General features: G+C 40.7%; 4 protein-coding genes across 8 annotated transcripts in view; 2 read left to right on the top strand and 2 right to left on the bottom strand.

Moving 5' to 3' along the window:
* megf6 (multiple EGF like domains 6) overlaps positions 1-2,954 on the bottom strand; it is a 75,476-nt gene extending 72,522 nt beyond the window's left edge. The window contains exons 1-4 of the mRNA XM_063907371.1: positions 2,692-2,954; positions 1,311-1,445; positions 718-827; positions 177-281 (exon numbers count right to left, since the gene is read on the bottom strand). Of these exons, the coding sequence (XP_063763441.1) occupies positions 177-281; positions 718-827; positions 1,311-1,445; positions 2,692-2,771 (430 nt within the window). The 5' untranslated portion in view covers positions 2,772-2,954. The remainder of the gene's footprint in view (positions 1-176; positions 282-717; positions 828-1,310; positions 1,446-2,691) is intronic.
* Positions 2,955-3,979: 1,025 nt separating this feature from the next.
* On the top strand, positions 3,980-12,635 carry mffa (mitochondrial fission factor a). Of its 5 annotated transcripts, none has more exons than XM_063907814.1 (8): positions 3,980-4,064; positions 5,096-5,313; positions 5,869-6,095; positions 6,182-6,273; positions 8,651-8,815; positions 9,935-9,991; positions 10,197-10,281; positions 11,563-12,635. In XM_063907814.1, exons 2-8 carry the CDS (start codon positions 5,100-5,102, stop codon positions 11,692-11,694), a joined length of 972 nt encoding a protein of 323 aa, XP_063763884.1. In that variant the 5' UTR covers positions 3,980-4,064; positions 5,096-5,099; the 3' UTR covers positions 11,695-12,635. The 5 variants fall into 5 exon arrangements, with proteins under 5 accessions (XP_063763884.1, XP_063763883.1, XP_063763886.1 ...); XM_063907813.1 differs by having other exon boundaries at positions 3,981-4,175; XM_063907816.1 differs by lacking the exon at positions 8,651-8,815 and having other exon boundaries at positions 3,981-4,175.
* On the bottom strand, positions 12,135-15,779 carry dnaaf1 (dynein axonemal assembly factor 1). The gene is given in 3 exon segments (XM_063907809.1): positions 12,135-13,655; positions 14,535-15,089; positions 15,092-15,779. Coding segments are annotated over 3 exon segments (1,779 nt in total). The 5' UTR covers positions 15,618-15,779; the 3' UTR covers positions 12,135-12,957.
* Positions 15,780-15,909: 130 nt separating this feature from the next.
* mrpl44 (mitochondrial ribosomal protein L44) lies at positions 15,910-19,139 on the top strand. The gene is given in 5 exon segments (XM_063907812.1): positions 15,910-16,515; positions 17,361-17,412; positions 17,414-17,830; positions 17,927-18,105; positions 18,500-19,139. Coding segments are annotated over 5 exon segments (999 nt in total). The 5' UTR covers positions 15,910-16,339; the 3' UTR covers positions 18,675-19,139.
* Positions 19,140-20,364: the final 1,225 nt, after the last annotated feature.

Here is a 20,364-nt window from a genome sequence, read left to right as displayed (position 1 = left end):
CACAGCTACTCTACAGGCTCATTCTGCCTCTGCAAAGTGAAAGCATAAGGTCTGAACGTGGCCTATTAAAGTTTTAACAACATGTTGTCCTATGAGGGAGTAAGTCAGTTCACAAAACCGGAGTATGGATACCTGCATTGCAAGAAGTGCAGGTTTATAAATATCAGTGAACTCACCATACTGGCATCGCGTCCCTTTGAAGCCCAGGGGACACTGACATATCTTGTCTCCGGTCTCTGCACACTGGCCTCCATTGAAACATGTATTGGTGCTACACACCCCTGCAGAAACCACATATATATTACAGGATGTATTCCTAAATAAAAATCTAGATGGTAGCGGTGGATGGCTGCAGTGTCTTTTGTCCTACTTGTCATTGTGTCACTATTAGCACCATTTGTGTCTTTTTTGTTCATGTCTTAAGTGTGTTGAATATCGTGTGCTGTTGTTGTATTGTGAATATGACTATAAAGCCTTTCAATCTTTAAATTGAATCTTGTTTGTGTGTGTTTTTATAAATATTGAGGATGGAGAGAGATCTCATCTAGTCAGTAGGATGGCCATGTGCCTGCTTAATTTCTCCTGGTCAATCGTTCTACTTAATATCTAATACACATATAGTGTACATATATACATATTCATAAGTACTGGTTCATAGCAGTCTCTTAACGAGCATATGTGATGCATTTAGCATGTGTGTATAATGATACTACTCACTATGCAGACAGCCCATCTCTTCACCCTCCTGTCTCCATCCAGGGCAGCACTTATAGACAGTGTGCATGTCCATGTTGTACACCTGCCTGTACACTGTGTAGTATGCTGTCCTGGGGGGGAGAATGTATGTTAATGTCACAAAATTACTTACAGGTCCATATACAGTATGTCTACATATGTGGCCTGTAAATAACACCAGTTCACAAATCACTTATCGTGGCACAGCTCAAAACGATCTCAATAAGAAATCATGTAAATACATTTAAACATATAGGACCGTTAGCAGCCTTTAAAAATGAGACTGGTTTGGCATAGTCAGAGCTGAAATGGTTTTCATTCAGAGAAAGGATTAAAGTAAGGATCTCCAGTCGAACTGTCTTGGCAAACGGAGAGAGAAATTCTGTTTTCCAGCCTTTCATTCCAGTTGAGATTATGAATGGCAATTGAGCAGAAAAACTCCAGGTTATATGCAGCCGGTTAATGTGTAAAACAGTCCTTCACGACTTGGCTTTCTGCAGCTGTGCTTATGAATGAAATGTCTTTTTCTATGGAATTGAACTAGTACAACATTCGGAAACTATTTTTGCTCTTACCTTCTCTCATAGCCCATGCACCATCTGTGGCTGTTGCAGCCCTGCTTCCACACTTTGACCATGCGGGTAAAAGCCTGGACACAAGGCTGGCGGGCCCCCAACATGGACATCTCCTGGTCAGCACACACATTTGGCCTGGAAAAACACACAAAAAAACATGACAGAGAAAGACAGCTAAAATTGTGTTTAGTCTTAAAGAAAAACATTCAATAATGGTTTGACTTTTAAGAACGACATGTCATTACATTACATTTTGCTGACGCTTTTAACCAAAGAAACTCACAATAAGTGCAATAAACATTAAGATACAAACTCAGATAGAATAGAACAAAAATGCAGATAGTGTTGTTTTAAATAAGTGAGTGACAGGCATTTGTTTCAAATGGGCGAACTTATTTAAGTCCTGTTACTTTATTTTTGGTTTTTTTGTGCGTGTGTTGGGTCTAATGGCCAAAGTTCAAGCAAAACAGTTGGGTTTTCAGTTTGCAAGGGGACATGTGTAGACTTCCTGCTGTCCTGTCAGTGTTTTGTTTTCCATTGTTGTACTTGTGCATGTATGTTGAGCTGGGCTATATCATTTCTGACGGTGGTCTATAGGCAACTGATGTATGTATTCCATCTACATGAACTACCACATGTTTTACACATGTTCAGGTGCATGCACATCATACTATGACAGACATTGTTTGTAGAACAATCACACAGTTTCCTGTTTGGTGCAATGGGCTTGATGAAAACTCACAAACATCCAATTAACATCCAGAGGAAATTAAAACATTTTTCTAAATAATTGTTTGCATGTTCATTGTGCCTGCAGGAGTGAGTAAAGGAAATTAAACAGCACAATGTGATGTACAACACTTTGTCTTAAGCAGCCTGTGTGTGTTGTCAGTGCAGTGCAGGTATCCAGAGGTGTCCTCCTGCATAACACATCTGGCTTCAATACAGAGCAGCCTGAAGTTAATTAGAGGAAGTATTCCGCTTCTACTGTAATGAAAACTATTCCTCCAATCATCATGTCCTGCACAGCCCATTTAAATGGTAGAGGACTACTAAAAAAAAATCACATTCCAGTGTAAACTATTATGCAGAAGCACGTTACTGCAATACTAAAACACACATGCATCATCGTGGGACCTGAAAGAGCGACGCCTAGTGGGAATTAGAGAGTATACTATAAGGTAAAACAATTACTGACAAAACTTACATTTCAGCCGTCTTTGAGCTGATAAAACACGCACACATTTAAAGCATTAAAGGTTTTTCATCTGTGTTATTTTAAAGCATGCAACCTGAAATATTCCCACTCATCTGATTATTCAATAAGATCAAGTGCTAATCAAAACTGGGTTTAAATTTTAAATGAAAAAGCGTCACTTACATGCCAGGCTGTAGCTCCGAAGATGATGCAATGATGTGCCTAGTGCAAAATAATATCACAAACAAAATATCTGGAAACATCGTGTCAGCCAGTTACAGACACGGAGAGAAGTAGTGAAATTGCTGCCGCCTCTGTGTCCATCAAATGAAGAGCATCCTGACATCAAAAGAAGTCCGCCTTAAGTCATGAATTAAAAGTTGGTGTTCGTCTTGTATCGATATTTCCCAGAGATCCAGACGTGATTTCCCGTTCACTGGTTAAGCAGAGGGAAAACTGCTCTGTCAATCGCAGCCTCTGAATGGCTCCATAAACGCACCACCCACAGTCACTGAGGGGCCACCTCCAAAACCCCACCGACATTGATCTGAGCATTCAATATGATTAAGGCACATGATTTAATATGAGGCTAAATAACCAGCAAGTTGATTTTGTGGATCTAATATCAGAACTGATGGCAGTGCATGAATGTTTGAAGTGTGTGCTGCTGTTCCAAAATAAAGAGATGACCATCAGCTGACGAACCCAAAGACAGTGCAAGGTTGTCAGATAATTGGCCAAAAACAGCCTTCAAGACAGTGAGGGGGGCATCCAAACTTTCAATGAAAACCTTTCACTTCAATGCACTCTAATTGGCACTATACTAAACTAATAAATAAACTATATTAGCTCAGAGAAGGATATTATTTTAGTGCAAATATATTTCATTGGATATATGTAGGAAATAAGGAATAAATATTCAACATGCATAATGTATGGTGAACTGTGAATGATGTAGGCAGCATTCTACATCAAACACTTAATAAATAATATCTTCATTAATACTTATATAATTTAAATAATGTATATAGTACAAAAACTGATGCATGATTAAATTGAAAGAAATATATTAGGTCTAAATCAAGCCATTGGTTGAAACAAAAAACAAAAAAACACTTACATAAAAATAATGCTTTTTTCATCGTTGAGGCTCTGCTTGATTTATATGCATATATATTCCTCAAATGTATTCATCATGAGAATTTACGAACTTTGAAGGCACCTTTTCGGCCCATAACAGGGTGATTTTGAATGGTGCAGATGCAGTATGGATAAAGTTAAATAAAAACAGTTTACATTTGACAAATAGGAAAATGACAACCACAAACAATCACTTACAACAGAGTCGGGGTCTATTTAAGTAACATAAATACGTCTCCTTTTTGTAAGTGACTTAACACGAACTTTAAAACTTTAATTTTATTTTTAACTTTAAGTTTTACGACGTCACTTCCTCCTTCCTTCTGGTACTTCCTGTTTGAAGGACAGACGGTGAAAGAAGAGAGGAGGCTCCTCTCGTGTCAACACAAGGGAGATGCCTGACAGCTACATCATCTGTAATACACTTAACCGTACCACTCAGGGTTTACTTTGAAGTTTGTTTTATTTCCTTTAAGATCTGATAAGTACATTTGTGAAGGAAGCGAACCGAAGCAACAAACCAAACCGTAAGAAACCGAAACTACCGCGCTAGCTTGAAATGGCGCTAATGTTAATATCTGTTAGCTGTCAAATAAAAACTAATGTAAGCTTTGAGATGTTGTTAACGTAGATATCATAAAAGTTACCTAAACATCACAGGTAGACAAAAGGAGTCTGCTAAATAATGCGAATGTGGTAATGTTAGCATTAAAAGGTCATTAAATAACTAAGGTCTCAGCCTCACTAGCCAATAAAAAGCCTCATTTTGATATTAGCATTATGTTAGCATTTCAGTTACATGTGCTGTAAAGGGAGCTGTAGCAGCTCTTATCTCATGTAGTCAAGGTTACTGTCAAATTATGGCTTCCCTCTATGTGTGTATGCAAAGTCAGAAGGCACCAAGTTATTATCATGAGAGTGTCAGGAGAAATGTTCCCTAACACCTGCCTACAGCTCTTCAGCTACACCAATGTTTTTCTGAGTAGATCCATAACCCTCCTGTCGTGTTCGGGTCAAATCTGACCGATTCACTACTTTTTTCAATCATAAATAATGTGTTTTACTTTTGATTGCTTCAAGGCCTTCATGATATCCTCCACAGTAGGCATTTGAACATATACATTTGCTGATCACCACTTGAATGTAATTTAATTTTGAGTGGTTTAGTCAACTTTGTAACACCTCACGTCAAAATTGGTGGCTCATTATCACCTTTTTCATACCTGATAAGTTTGCATCCCTGAAGGAGATTGTTGTTTGTGATCAATCTGCAGTCGCTTTTGTTGAATTAAATGTACCAGCAGGTATGCAGCACGACAGGTTAAACAGGGCTGAAAATGATACCATCAGAACCTGGATCCCTCATGTGGACATCTGCCCTCTGTGACCTTCTTTTTTTGTGGCTAACAAAACGCACTGTGTTCCCTGAACACCTCATTCCTCACAGCAAAATGAACGGAGCAGCATTCCCTTCCCCCACGGCAGAAATGGCCGAGATGAACCGCATCCAGTATGAGATGGAGTACACCGAAGGGATCAGTCAGAGGATGCGGATCCCTGAGATGCTCAAAATGGGTCACCAGGGCCACGAGGATCCTAATTATGGATCTCAGGAGGTTCCCCACAGTGTCACAATGCAAGTGCCAGAGAGAATTGTGATTTCAGGTCAGTAAGCATTCTGACAATGTAGGCTGTGTTGTCTGTGCTGTTCAAAGACTTTAACTCCACACAACCTCCGCCAGCAGTGCTTGCTAGCTGACTGTAATATCGCTAATATGTTTGTTTGTTTATTTGACTCATGACTGTGTAATGCTAATTATTTAGGACTGTAACAAATGAAACTGAAAGTCATTTCCCACTCTGACATGTTGGTTTACTATACATGTGAAGATCGCAGTCATTATTCAAACTCAGTGTGCCCATCACATTATTAAAGAGGCCCTATTATGCTTTGGAGGATTTTTGACTTCCCTGTAGTGTGTTTTACATAGTTGTTTTGTGCATGTAAACGGTCTCTAAAGGCTAAAATCCCAAAGTTCCCACACACTCCCCCCTCCATGCCTGAAAAAACTCCATCGGACTTCTTTGTTTACTTCCGTAACATAATGACATCATCTTTTTGACCACTTAAACATGGAGACATGTCCCAGTAGAGGCACTAAAAACTGATATGAAGCTGAAAAGATGCTAAAATCTCTAATTTACACCTTTCTTTTTCAGGAGACAGTAATGACCCCCAGTACCCCAGACCCAGAGACCTGGACCTAATCCAGTCCACACCACTAGAAAGCCTCTCACTGAAGACCCCACCCAGAGTCCTGACCCTCAGTGATCGGCCCCTGGACTTCCTGGAGGAGGAGGAGGAGCAGCAGCACCAGCAGCAGCAGCAGCAGCAGCAGCAGCAGCAGCAGCAGGAGCAGCAAGCCGCTCCAGACACTGAGGAGTTGGTAAGCCTTAAGGCGATAAATTGCATTTTACATGACACTCCACAAACGTCATCACAGTTAACCTTAACGTCATTATTTCTTTGTAGCTGCGGCCACAAGCACGAGTACGCCGGGAACGATCATCCAGCGAGAATGCCTCGGCCCGGCACAACACTCAGATGATGCGCAACGATTCTGCGTGAGTGTTGGTCTAAATACGGCATCATTAGCTCCCACCAGCTCCATCTCATCTCCTATTTATGCATGCAGTAGCATCTTTATTTCCCCCTCCCTTTGTCTTTGTGAGGCAGCTGGTTGTCACTGCCTTTATACGCTGCTTTCGATATCGAATCAGCAAGTTGTTGTTGTTGTGGTTGCTGATACTAATCCATTAATGCCTTGTTTTGAGGGGACAATATCCAGTTTTTCATCTTAAAACTATTCCAAGAAAATACTGGAAAACAAATATGGGTATTTAGTGTGTACTGTAAACGCACTTACAGACTACAATCTCCTCTCAGCAACTCGGCACTAAAGAGCTTCACAAAGTACTCTTAAGGTAACACATGATGAATAGCAGATTGGATTTGGTACTTGTATACATCAACAAGTTTGTTATTATTAGGGCTGCCCTCGATTAAAGATTTTCTAGTCGACTAATGGTCAACAATTCAGGCGAATAGTCGACTACTCGTCTCGCGTATCTGATTAATTATGATTTGTCAAAAAGAAAAAATCAAAATACATTTTTCTTTTCTTCTCCCAAAATGGTTTCAGTTTTAAAGGCTGATAAAGAACCTTACTATAACAGGATGGTACGTTGTGCTTCGCATGAAATATAAAATACAACTGTAATAATGAACCGTTGAAATCTAAGTTAACTGTAAAGCGCGTGAGAGTCACAGCGCACCGCACGGACGGAGCGATCCACCCATCAGCGGTACTAACAGCAGAAGCTCCAGGAATGATTCTTAATGTGTGTGTACAAGCAGCGAGCACACACACTGAGCATTCAGTTCTAGTTTCTGTCATTCTTATCTGAATATAACAACCCAATAAATACTACACAGGAAATGGATACAGCGACAAATATGCTCATCGGCAAAAATCCCTCCTCACATTGCGCCGTGATCCTGAAATGAAAGGTAGAATGGATCGTTTTCTGAGCTCAGAATGATTACAAATTACAGGCTTATATATGTTGATACAAAGCTAGGCTACTGCCTGACTCACTGCTGCTGTTTTCCTCCGAGTCTGAGGAAGGAACACACGTTGTCGGGGATCATAAAGCTCCGTGTTTTGATATGATGGCGTGGATACGGAGGCACCTTTATTCCAGCGGAGTTTGCATGTCGCCTTTTGGGGCTCGTCCCTTAAATGCTCAGAAGGATCACACACTTTGGATTTCCTGTCCGACAAAATAACTTAAGGACCAGGCACAGCTCTAATGAAAAATTATTCAACAAATATTTTTTTCGCCGACTAACGATTAGTCGACTAATGGGGGGCAGCCCTAATTATTATGCAGCAAATCCACTTTATGTTCCTTCATCTCCTTCCTCATGACATCTGCATGTGACGTCTCTGATGAGATCACCTCAAGAAGAGATGGAATCGTTTGCTTGTCCGTGCTTGTAGTTCAAGTCTCCGTTGTTGTGAAGTGTATTATTTTTTAGTAACAGATTGTTAGAGCTCGGCAGGTTAAATCTCCTGCTTTGTTACAACATACTTTTTCTTACTTTAAATCGTTTTCTGGCAAGCCCATTTAAAATTGAATCAGTAGGGCTGCCTTTACAGAACGTTTTCACTCGGGACATCAACATTTAAAACATCTGCTCAACCAATTTGACATATTAGACTACTCAAACTGATTTACGGACTTCTGTTATTTTATTATAGATATAACTCTACAATTACATTTCCACACATTTACACCAAATGACCTTTTTTTTAAACATATATAAATGTACAGTACGTATGCTGTAAAACATTTCTACAGAGTCTGTCCTTATGAATACTTTTAAGTTCCTCTTTTGATTTCTAAAATTGATCTCTGAACTCTGTCATATTTTTTTATTTTAGGTACCTTAAATATAATGTTACTAGTACATAATGTTTATAAGATTGTATTTAAATTAAAAAGGACATTTAAATATCTGCAATTGCATCGTTACAATTCAAAGCTGACATTTAATCATTTCATATTTCATAATTGAGTTTAAGATAACTAGAGTCTGTACTGTATGATCAATTGTAAACCTCTACATTTCCACTACTAAGATATTAATGACTAATATTAACAAGTTACAATTTGTCTCTTTGGAAATTAATTTTAGACATCTGTTATTGAAATTCCTTGTACCCAAAAGGTCCTTCTGTACACTTTTGCTAGTATTTCCAACTGGTCAAAGACCTCTGCTGATGAAATGATAAAAGGGTTTGCAGTTTTCACCAAGTCAGTGAAGTTGAGGACAGCTCATTTTCCTTATTTCTCTCCTTCCCTCTCCTTCCTTTCCGTCCTCTGTTGTCTGTCCCTCTCCTCTGATTGGCTGCTCTTAACGGTGGTCACTGATCAGTGCGACCCCCTCCCCCCCTCCCACTGTCCACCCTTTGCCCCCTCTCACCGCGGCCGAGGAGGAACACAACCTGTACAGCGCTAGCGGTGTTCTCTCTTTCCTCCAGTCCACGACACGCCGGGCCTACCAGCAGGTCCTGGAGGTCCTGGACGAAAACCCCCGCAGGTGACCCCTCCCTCATCTGGACATGTTCTGCTTTAAAAGAGGACAACACTGCCTGCATCAGTTGTTCCTCAAGTTTGATTTCTCTTGATTTTGGGAGGAGAAGGTGTATTCTTGAATGCTGCTGGATAGGCTAAAGCATAACAAAATCATCAGTAACAATATTAATACAGCATGTGATAATCAAAATATGAGATATAATTCTGCCTGATGTGCCTTCACAATCTGAAACTGAATGAGACCTACCTTCAGGTAAAAGTGGTGGTGGGATAAACCAGCTTTACCAACATGTTTATATTTAATTTTAGAAACAGGTCACAGGGTTTCCGCAGCTCCTTTAAAAAATCTTGCATTTAATTGTCTGAAATGAAGGACTAAATAGGTCTTACAAAACAATAGAAAAATACAGTATATTAAAGGTTTACCTATCAATTCTCTACCGTTATGTTAACTGAAAAAAATCAAGGAGGATTAACAGATTTATTTTTAAAAATTGGTTTTCACCCAGCCAACATGTCGTCTATATATTGGACTAATATACAGCTCTGGAAAAAAGTTAAGAGACCACTCCAATTTGTTCTTAAATGTTTATCTGTACATGTATGGCAGCCATTCCAGTGTTTGTTGAATTTCAAGTGGTCTCTTAATTTGTTCCGCGGCTGTATATGTGTTGCTCTTTTACAGTACATTACTAAAATGTGATGGTAGTGTTGTTATTTTCGGAAATTTGTAATACTCATTTTACCTTGTACGTCTGCACCCTGAAATATAAATGACTATTGAATTTCGTTCAATGTGATATTTTTAAAAAAGGGTGTTAGATTCAACTTGTTACAAACCTGCAGAGAGCCTGAGTTGATGAACATTTTTTAAAATACTCGCATACACACCTTAGATTAAACCTTCCTCTGGGATTATTTGAAAAAATAAACCAAATTTCTGAAGGATTATTAAAGAACATCTGAGTTCACTTGAATCAGAGTTGGAAATAGGACGTTGTAGGAGGCGTAGAAATCGAAGGACATGCGAGGTGTGTGCATGAATGCAACACTGACATGTGTATGTTGCTCTATCTCTCTTATTCTCCTCTTCCCCCCCAACCTCTCTTTTCCACCTCTGTAGCAAGCCATCACTGCGAGGGGGGGCGGCCTCGAGCTCCAACCCCCTGCATGACTCCAGGTAACTCCACCTGGCTCTCAACCTTCATTCCAATCCTCTTCCTTTTCCTATCTTCCATCCTCATGTCCTGTTGAGAAATAAGAAGAGAACCATCACATCAAATGAAGAGGCTATAGCTAACTGCAGATCTAACGTGTTCTGCTTTGCATTGACACTGTGGTTATCATCTGTAATTCCTCTCTCACTCTGACTCCTCTTCTTTCAGGCTTGCACTGTCAACACTTGAATCTTCAATGGATGCGGGCGCTGATGACATGACTGTGGTTGATGCGACAACGCTGCGACGCCAGGTTAGTGCTTGAAGTGCCCGTGTCAACATAGCGCCTTTTTCTAAACGACAGCATCTCTTTTCCATTGATCCCAATGAGAACAGAGTGCATGTCATCACATGCAGCCATTTCGAACAAGAGTGCCGCGACTAGCGTCTTTCTTACGAACGCTTCACCTTTTTAGTGTGGGACACTCTGAGAGCTTTGATTTTTGCTGATGCTTCTATCCAAAGCGACTTACAATAAGTGCAATAAACATAGAGGATCAAACTCCGAACAACAAGCAAAGTGCAGATATATTCACTTCAATCAAGTCATACCGTTGTAAGTGTTAATTTAATTGCCAAGATGCAATCGAAACAGATTCGTTTCGATTGCATCTTGGCAATTAAATGATTGCAACTTTTTAGAAAAGCGCAGATGACATCTGTAGAATCTGGAGGAAGATGTGTTTTCAGACGTAAAAACTCCCCTTTGTTATGAAGGCAGATAATCACCATGCCTCTATACGGCGGTCAGACTGAGCGGTGAGGCTCATTTTATACAAAGCGGGAAATCAAGCACCTTACAGTGGTTGTTCAAATGTGTCAAACTAATATATGGCGGCACAAACAGATAAGAAAATCCTAGGGGGCGAAGCTAGTCTGTCATGCAACAGTAGTTCTACTTTGTCAAGGTATCATTGTCAAAACATCTAAAAAAAATGCTGGCACGAGGCTCTGTCCAGCGCCCCGAAAAATATGTATGTGGATCTGGACACAGTGGGTGGGGGGATGGATCGATGGATCGATGGATCGATCCTGGTTTGGGGAATTAATTAGTTAAAGAAGCAGCAGTGTGTTCACAGGCCCTTTTAATAAAGACACCATCTCTGTGTGTTGATCTTGTCCATATGTAAAGACCTTTCAGAAAGGAGTGGGCCATTTATTCTCAGAGATCCTACACCGTAAATCTGAGATGTCTTTGGAAATATCTATAGCGAAGCATACCTTTTGACAGGATTATTATAACGTTTAAGAAACCTATTACAAAATGCTGACTCCATCCACTTAATGGAAAAAATAGGGTAAAACTAGGATAGATATTAGGAAAAATGACTTGTAGTTCTAAACATCTCGGATCAGTGTCTTATTTTTTCTGGTGCTTTTAATTAAATTATTTGAGTTTAGTTTTTACTGACTGTGCTGTATTTCCCCAGTCTTCACTTGTTCTTGCTTTTTAAAATGCACATAAATGTAAAGACACTGTCTCCATCTTCAGCTAATCCTGAGCCTCTGTGACTGTCTTATTGTTCCTCTGCAGCTCATCAAGTTGAACCGGAGACTGCAGCACTTGGAGGAGGAGAACAAGGAGCGGGCGAAGCGGGAGATGATTCTGTACTCCGTCACCGTGGCTTTCTGGCTGGTCAACACCTGGGTGTGGTTGAGACGTTAGAGCCGGCTGTGTTTCCTCCGTCACCCTGACAGAAGAACGTACCATCCCATACCCTGTGTTATATACTAGCTACTCGCTGCACTCAGTCCCTGTGTGAGGAACCCCCCCCATGTACACAGCCTGCTCCACACAGGGCAGATTATTATTTCTGATTTGGTTTATTTAATACATGTACAGTTTTATTTTTTTACGTTTGTTTCATCATGTCCCATGTTGTCCTATGTTTTGTTTTTATTACAAATGTTCTCGCTCACCGCTTAAGCATGACTTGTGTAAATATTTGTCCATGTCAACGAGAGAAATTCAGAGATACAGTAAAGCATAGTTTACCAAAATATGTTCAATGGCACTTCAGTGTGGGGGTGTAAAGATGTTGGATATTTATTGGGGGGAGAGTAAAATGACTTGAACTGGGAAATGTAAGACAATTTAGTAAAATCATACGTATAACATGTGGTCCTTTCTTGATGCATTAAGTGATATGCACACATCAGTATCATTTTGTATGTAAATAGAGACCATAGAGCTCTGAAAATGCCTAAAAGTAAAAGAAGTTATTGTACAATTTAGTGCAAAATATTAGATACTTGAAGATAAATAATATAGAAGTGTTGAAAAAATCTGAACAGATCATTTAAACTTTATTCTGTTTTCACAGCGTTACAATTAACCACCATATGAACAAACTGGCTTTGAAATATTTGAACAAAATATGCTAGACAATAAATCACATTCAATACAACAACAGCTAAATATTGATTCTTAAATTTTAAACTGAGCCCTGATTGGGCCTTTTACGGCATGTTAGCATCAGCCCTCATGTTGTCTCGGGTCAAATTTGACCCATTTCTAAATGTGAGGTGATCTATGTCTTGCCACAAAATCACATGGATGGTTTCATACAATGTTCTTTGCAAGAAAAATAAAAGGTTACTACTAAATTTGTAATGGTTTTTAAACTGAATCCTGACTAAACTTTGACACATACCAGTCTTTGATAATCCATCAAGATTCGTGCCTTCAAACAAGAGTCATATTTTAACTTTGTGTAAGTGGGGGGGGATTTAAATACCAAAAAGAACAGTATAACTTGCACTGAGTTGGCCTAAAAGGTGTAGCCCAGTTCTGGGTGATTAATTATAGTATGTACTTTATAAACATTCAAACCGGTTGAAGAAAGCACAAAGGTTAAGACACTTCATTTTAAGCCGTGTGTTTTGAGAGTAGTTGGTCAGTGTAGTCGGACTCTGAATATTTAAAGCATCATTCCAGCTCCTGTATCAGGCAGCGTGGCGAAGAGGAGGCTTGGTTTGGTTTAATCTTCAGCACTGGCTCACTGAGTGCCCCATCTTCTGGATACACCAAAGCATAGGAGCTGTTGGAGACCGCAGTGGACCTGCTCATGAGGAACAAAGAATCTTCATCCTGACCGAAGTTGGGGCTGTCCTCACTGTCGCTCCCCGTTGACTCCAGCTCCTCACTGCTCCCTGAGATCACCTCTATGAGAGGTCTGTAAGCCTGCTGAGAAGAGAGCATCTCTGAGTAGTCCTCTGTGTCCACATCCTCCAGGTCAGGCAGGTCGTTGATGCAGAGTGCGCGCAGCTGAGGAAGGTGAATGGTCTCCAGCTGCTCTTCATCCTGCAGCTCTGTAACCAGCGGTCCTGGGCCATGTGGGGGTAGAACCTCTGAAAGGGGAGACGGCTGCTTGTTTCCAAACGGCTCAATCATGTTGGCCTGCTCATTTTCTTCTGACCTCTCCCTCTGTAGACCTTCACCTTCTTCTAGATGTTCACAGTTTGCTGGATGTTCATTGGACCCCTCTTTGGATTCGCTCTGCAAGAACTCTTCGTGAACATGCAGGCAGTCCTGCACAAACGACTCGATGGACTCTTCGATGGATGGAGTCAGGATCAGGGTTTCATTTTCCTCAGTCTCTGGAGAGCTGGAACCCTCAGACGCCCCTGGAATAAAATATGACATTGTTAAAAGATGCTGTAGCGACATCAGGGTCAAACAAGTGCTGAGAGGCTGAGGCCTGGTTGTCTTTGTCTGGCTATCAAAAATGAATGCTGAGATCCTAAACTGCGTTGAACAAAATCTTACTTTAATAACAAAATATCGACTTACTTTCTGAATAATCCAGCGATTTAAAAATTGCGGTCAACACAAATTACAGCCACCCTCTGTCCATCTCTTCCAGACACACCTCCCAAAGGTAATCGTATTTACTATGTGTGCCGTCCATACCCATGTGATCCAATAATCCAACCCAAAATTGATCACAAAATAATAAGAAATAATGTGATAAAGACCAATGCCAAAATATAAACAGAATCTTGCTACATTTACAAAACAAATCCCCACTCTGGTAAGTACAGATACTTGTGTTTAAAAATCCTCTGTGGTAAAAGTTGGAGTACTGATACTTCTTTACTCTAGTAAAAGTAAACGTACTTTAGTCAAAAGCAGCGATAACTACCAACTGAGTCAGGCTGGAAACTGGACCCCTTTTTTTTATTAATAGAACAAAAAAAAAAACGTTTCAAAATGTAATACTGTCATTGCCATCGTCATAAATACACTAATCGTGTTTTCTGTGTGACATTAGGGCGAAATAGGCGCGCAATGGCTGAAGTAATGTGCCTATCTTTTAAATATAAGAAGTAGAACGTACAGGTATTTGTGTAAAATGTAAGGAGTAAAAGTAAAAAGTAGTCAGAAAAAAAAGAAAATACTTTGATACAAAACAAATGTACTGAAGTACAGTAATGAAGTATTTGTACATCTCTTCTTCCCCCCCTCTGATGGCTCCCCGTTATGTGAGCAACCTGTTTGTTTACCTCCCTCCTGTAGCTCTCGCAGGCGTTTCCTCTCCAGGGCTCTGTATCTGATCTCTGTCATGGCATCGAAGCTGTCCTGCATTTTCTTCCTCTCTCGTGTCTCCCACTGCTCCCTCTCTTTACTCTCCCCTTCCAGCCCCCCCACGGCCCAGGCCTCTGCACATGCCCTGTCCTTGGGGAACACTGGGCGCTCATCTAGGAATGTGAGCAGCTTGAGACGCACGATCATGGTCTTCCTGTAGTTTGGGATTCTCCTCACCACCTCGTTTCCTATCAGACTCAGCACTCTCAGCTCTGGCATCGCCTCGAGCACCAGGAGGATCTCAGGGTCCTTGAGCAGATTGTGGGACATGTCCAGCACACTGAGGGCCCGGCACTGGCTCAGATGCTCGATGTTCTCCACAGTCTTCAGCTTATTATGGGCTATCTGCAGAGTGCTCAGCTGCGGGAGGCAGGAGATGTTCTCTATCATGCTTATGAAGTTGTTTGAGACATTCAGGGTGCAGAGCTTCACCAGAGGGTCAAGGTTTTCCAGCGTTTCTATGATGTTCTGGTGAGGAACAAGCAGCGCAGGTTGGTCTGGGCCTCTAGGTTCTGGATGCGGTGAAGACCATTGCTTTCCAGCCATAGACACTTCAGACCTGTGTACTCCTCCAGGTTCTCGATGGTGGTGAAGCCTTTGAAATGCAGGTACAGGGTGTCATTCAGGTAAGGTGTGCAGTAGAGCTTGTTCTTCTTACAGTGGTCTCTCAGGAACTTCTTGGTCATGCGTGGCCATTGTTGTTTTGTCATTCCCTCCTGAGGTTCCTGGTTTTTGTGGTTTTCCTTGACTTCTTCATCTTTTATCTTGTCATCCACAGTATCTTTTATAACAGACGTTATTTTGGCCTCTCCACCTTTCTTTTGAGTCGCAGTCACCACTTCAAGTGTTTTCATTCCCTCCTGATTTTCCTGTTTTTCCTTGACTCTTTCATCTTGTATCAGGTCATCAAACGGGTCCTCTATAACAGCCGTTATTTTGGCTTCTCCCATCTTTTCCTTGAATCCTTCATCTTGTATCTTGTCATTCACTTCATCCCCCATCTTTTCCTGGACTTCAGGAGTGGACTCCTCCAAAAAGTTATATCAAATTAACTAGCAGAAGAAAGACAAGTTATAAATACTTGCTTTGTTTTGTTAATTTAGCAGTTTATAAGGTGTTTTGTCCGGCTAAGTTCACTCGGCACTCTCCACTCCGTGAGCTAACGTTGGTTAACGTTTATGTTGGTTTCCATGGTAACGCTCAACCGTTAGGTCGGAAACGGTTTCTTGTTCCGAGTCGGACAGTTTAAGCTGTTGCACCCTATCACCATCATTGGTTAAACAAAAAAGAATCACGAAGTAAACAATGCTTACATTAGTATATGAAAGACTTACGAAAACATCACATTTAGTAGAACAAATATCCATCAGGACTATGTGAACACTGCCAGGTTGAGGAAACAGTAGAGCATGTCAAACAGAAATGAAAGAGGAACTTTAAAGAAAGAAATCAGGAAGCTTGAAGTGGAACAAACAAATCTCAAATAAATATTAGACATTGGGTCAGGGAGACTATTTAAGACGAACAGAGTTCAGGAAAATTTAGCATTTTTTCTAATTTTAGGGGGTTGATAATTATGGTTCACACTCCAGCACAGTAGGTGGCGGTATGTCACATTTAACTCTGTTTACCACCTGCATGAAAACCGTGAAAATAAGAAGATTGTTTTAGTTCCAAGTCGGACAGTTTAAGCGTTTGCACCCTATCACTGTCACTGGCCAACATGGCGTCCGGGCTATTACTAAATCGTGGTGCGCTAACATTAGGGATTCACTGTCAGCGTGTGTGCAGAAACGTGTCGGTTTCACAGGTTAGAGAGAAGAAGCGATGGATGAAATCATACACCCACCTCATGGCGAAGAAGCTGAAGCTGGAAGGACCTCCAGCCCCGAAACCACGGTGAGGCTAACGTTAGCTAACAGGAGTGCACCAGAGAGCATCTCAAGGCCATTAGGTATCTGACATATTGGTAACTGTGGGCAGAGGAGGAAGAAGTACTAATATCGTGTACTTAAATATAAGTAGAAGTACCAGAGTGTAGGAAAACTCTGTTACAGGTAAAAGTACTGCATTCAAAGTATTACCTGAGTAAGCATATCAGAAGTACTCATTATGCAGATTGGCCTATTTTCAGAATACAATATGTGATGTGTTTTATAATTATTGATCATTAAAGTGTTATCAAAGCTGGTAAAGGTGAAGCTAGTTTTAATGGCTTTGTAGCTTGTGGATTTACTCCAGGTGGAACTAAAGTCTGATTTAAGGGTTGATTATATTTCACATCATTAATCCAAATCTGTAAAGTAACTAAAGGTATTAAATAAATGTAGTGGAGTAAAAGTACATCATTTACTTACATACATTACACCACTGATATTGGTCACTGTATTTATTGAATGTAGCCAATAGAGTGGGTTTGATAAATGAATGATAACATAATATTCTTCACGTTGTTGTCAATGCAGACTTATTAATCAGCCGGCGTGTTGTTGATATTCATACCATTTTAAAGTGAACCCAGAGGCGAAGCTATAGCTATCAGGGCTTTGCACAGATGGAGTAAAGCTAGGCAACCTCTATAGCCCTAATTTATGCTTTTTATTTTTTATTTAAAGTGTATTTTTAACCATAGAGTGTTGTTCTTGGTCGTTGGTGCAAAAAGTATTAACTGTAGTTTACCGTAAGTTGAAATACATAGGGAGGAGGTCAGGATTTGTAATTAACTCCATGTGTGACTCTTTCAGCTCTCAACAGCCTAACTGGGACTTCCATGCTGAGGTTCAGGCGTTCAGCCTCCCGACTCCAGGAAAACTTCAACCTGGAGGCCCTGAAGAAAGCCTTCATCAATCCCTGTTACCTGCAGGCAGAGCAAGAGAGGAGGCGGGCGTTAGGCGTGGACTCGGAGGCCGCCGCTCTCGCTCTGAAAGACAACATTCAGCTGAGTGAAAAGGGAGCGGGTTTCACTAAAAGTTTCCTGACCGACTGGTGCAGGGTCAACTTCCCGAGCCTGCGGAGCGAAGGGGTGGAGAGTGTTGTAGCGCACCTCACCAGCTCACCAGTCGTGAGCTATGTAGCAAGAAATCTGGGCATCGAAGACCTGACCATGAGTGCAGAGTGTCCTGTTCCTGATGACGTGCTTCACTCGACATTCATGGCAGTGATCGGAGCTCTGGAGGAGAGCAGCGGAGTAGAGCAGACCGGAGTGTTCCTCAGGGTAAGAGGCTATCACTATAGCACAACTATCACTGAAGACTCTTGAGTTGGTTTTACAGACATGTGACTCTTTCATTTTCTTATCCCCTCTCTGTAGGATTTCCTGGCCACTCAGCTGATAGGGAAGGACCTGTTTGATATGTGGACAGTTGTGGACCCCATGGGGCTACTGGTGGAGGAACTTACTCAGAGGAACCTTCCCCTGCCAGAGCCTCGACTCGTTAGGGCTGCCGGAGCCAGTACTGTCCTGCCACTGTACTTTGTCGGCTTGTACAGGTGTGTTCTGTTGTGCAATGCTGTTACTGTGGCTTGGCTTTATGAGGAAAATCAGATGTCTAGATTGTGTGTGCAAAGGCAGATAACGGAACAGCTAGAACACTTAAGAAAATAGCTTTACTTTACTGCAGCCTGTAAAACCAGCGAAGGAAACACAATTTAAGATGACATCTAGTCTCATTTCAAAGTGTATTGCCAAGCTCTAGGTGTTACCACATGACAGTAATTCAAGATTTACTGATATATACATATAATTCATCTTCTAAAAAACCTGTTAAACCTATAAGGGTTGGAGTGAGATGCAAATCATTCTTAAAAAAACATTATGGTAAACATTTATTTGTGTCTAATCTGCCTGGTGTGCTAATTTATTTGGTATTTGTTTACAATTTAGCGACAAGAAGCTCCTGGCTCAGGGTCCGGGGGAGACACTCGTAGCAGCAGAGGAGGAGGCAGCTCGCGTGGCCCTCCGGAAACTCTACGGCTACACGGAGAACCGCAGACCATTTGACTTCTCTCCTCTGCAGCCGCATCAGAAGCAACTCATTCAAGCAGTCAGCAGCAGTTAGTGAATTAAAAACGATTTGGCTGCAGCAGAAAATTGGACATTAAAGTGGCATGGATGAACGTGGGGGATCATTTCAGATATTGTGCATCTTGTTTGTGGATGATGCTACTGGTGGTAGAGGAACGGTCTAGGAATATGAGGTCAACATGGACCGTACTTATTGACATGTGTTCCTTATGGGTATGTCAATGTCAGTCCCCAAAGGCAAGGGAGGACAAATAACCAATATTGTATAAAAAAAAGGTTTCCATTATATCAGACTGCAATCTAAGTGTTTGAATGAATGTAATATATTCAAGATAAGTCCACAGTTATATAGTAATAAACCTCTAGCTGTTCAGGAGTCCATGCCACAAAACAGCCCTCATGTTTGTTTTTTCTTGTACATACTTCAATTGCCATTTGGTTTACTCTGTATGCTGTTATACCACTTTGTTCATCTTTAATAAATGGTTATAAATATGAATTATTGTGGATTACTATTTTCTTCCATGTTGAATATGCCTTTGAGGGTTTAATGTTATTGGATATAAACTTGATAGGTTCCTTCATTAGTCCCACAGTGGGGAAATATGTAGTTACAGCAAATAGTATGAGAAGGAATTGAACAAAACAAGCTACTCAACAGCGAAAAATGTGCTTTTAAATTACCCTGGCTCGCAGATTAATATGGAAAGCATGTGCCGTGATGCGCCCGTAATTCAAGGCGTTATTTCTGTAAAAATGCGTTTTTCACCCGTTTTTACACAGGGAAAAAAAACACCTGTTTTGCATAGCCAGTCAATTCAAAGGGTGTGCAACCAATCAGTGAAAGCAAAAGAGTAAAGCCAGACCAAAGCAATGCACTGGTGAAAAGTACCTGTAACATACCCCATTGTGAGATTTATATGAATTAGATAGATAGAAAGTGTTTGCGTTACAGGAGCAGCAGTGTGTTCAGACATTAACACATTCGAAAGGTGGAATAAAGTATAAACAAATTAAAATCTAAATCTAAACATTTACAGCAAATGTTATGAAGTAGTCCGTGTCCAAAAAATGTCTTAAAATATGGGAATAAGGTCTTAAAAATACCCCCAATGGCGCATGAAAAGGTTTCCAAAAATGATGTAAATAATCTCAGAAAATAAACGTAAAATGTCTTTAAAAGTCATATATAGAGAATTGAGTTCAGTAACATTCTAATGGACAGCAATATTTGGAAAAAATCCTGTGTAAGAACTTGCACTGAAACATGTGATATTACACTTGAATTCATACATTCCAACTTTCAAAATGATATCAAAACTATGAAATCTTGGCACAAATATCTATAAATGTGAATAAAACTGTTGAAAATGATCCTTACTTCGACAAGTCCTGCCATGCCTCTCTTCAGTGTGGTGGATTTTTTTTCACATGGCAACAAGCAAAGCCATACTGCCGGTTGATTGGTTGTTAAATGTCCAATTAAATGAACTTCAGGGTTCAAGGTGTTAAATGTTGCAAAAAGTAAAAAAACAGCCGTCATCTGACGTCAATTGTAATGGACGCAGGGGTCTGAAGGGGCGTGCCTATGGATTGGGTCACCTGAATCATAATCAGAAAATAAATTGCCCCCCCTGAGATTTTTTTCAGGAGCCGCTGCTGACTGCCCCGAGTTTATGATGCTCACATTCCAGTTCATCCAAAAGGTGCTGCTCAGGTTGGGC

This window comes from Eleginops maclovinus, chromosome 18 (genome assembly GCF_036324505.1).
Source record: "Eleginops maclovinus isolate JMC-PN-2008 ecotype Puerto Natales chromosome 18, JC_Emac_rtc_rv5, whole genome shotgun sequence".
Lineage (NCBI taxonomy): Eukaryota > Metazoa > Chordata > Actinopteri > Perciformes > Eleginopidae > Eleginops > Eleginops maclovinus.
The sequence above is the reverse complement of the archived record's forward strand: the minus strand, read 5'-3'. Positions and strand labels throughout refer to the sequence as shown.

Bases quoted from the DNA above. Each gene is read 5' to 3' on its own strand.
- mffa (XM_063907814.1), top strand. From the start codon at position 5,100: ATGAACGGAGCAGCATTCCCTTCCCCCACGGCAGAAATGGCCGAGATG. The intron at 6,096-6,181 runs GTAAGCCTTAAG...ATTTCTTTGTAG, and splicing joins CTCCAGACACTGAGGAGTTG to CTGCGGCCACAAGCACGAGT. The intron at 6,274-8,650 runs GTGAGTGTTGGT...GTCACTGATCAG, and splicing joins ATGATGCGCAACGATTCTGC to TGCGACCCCCTCCCCCCCTC.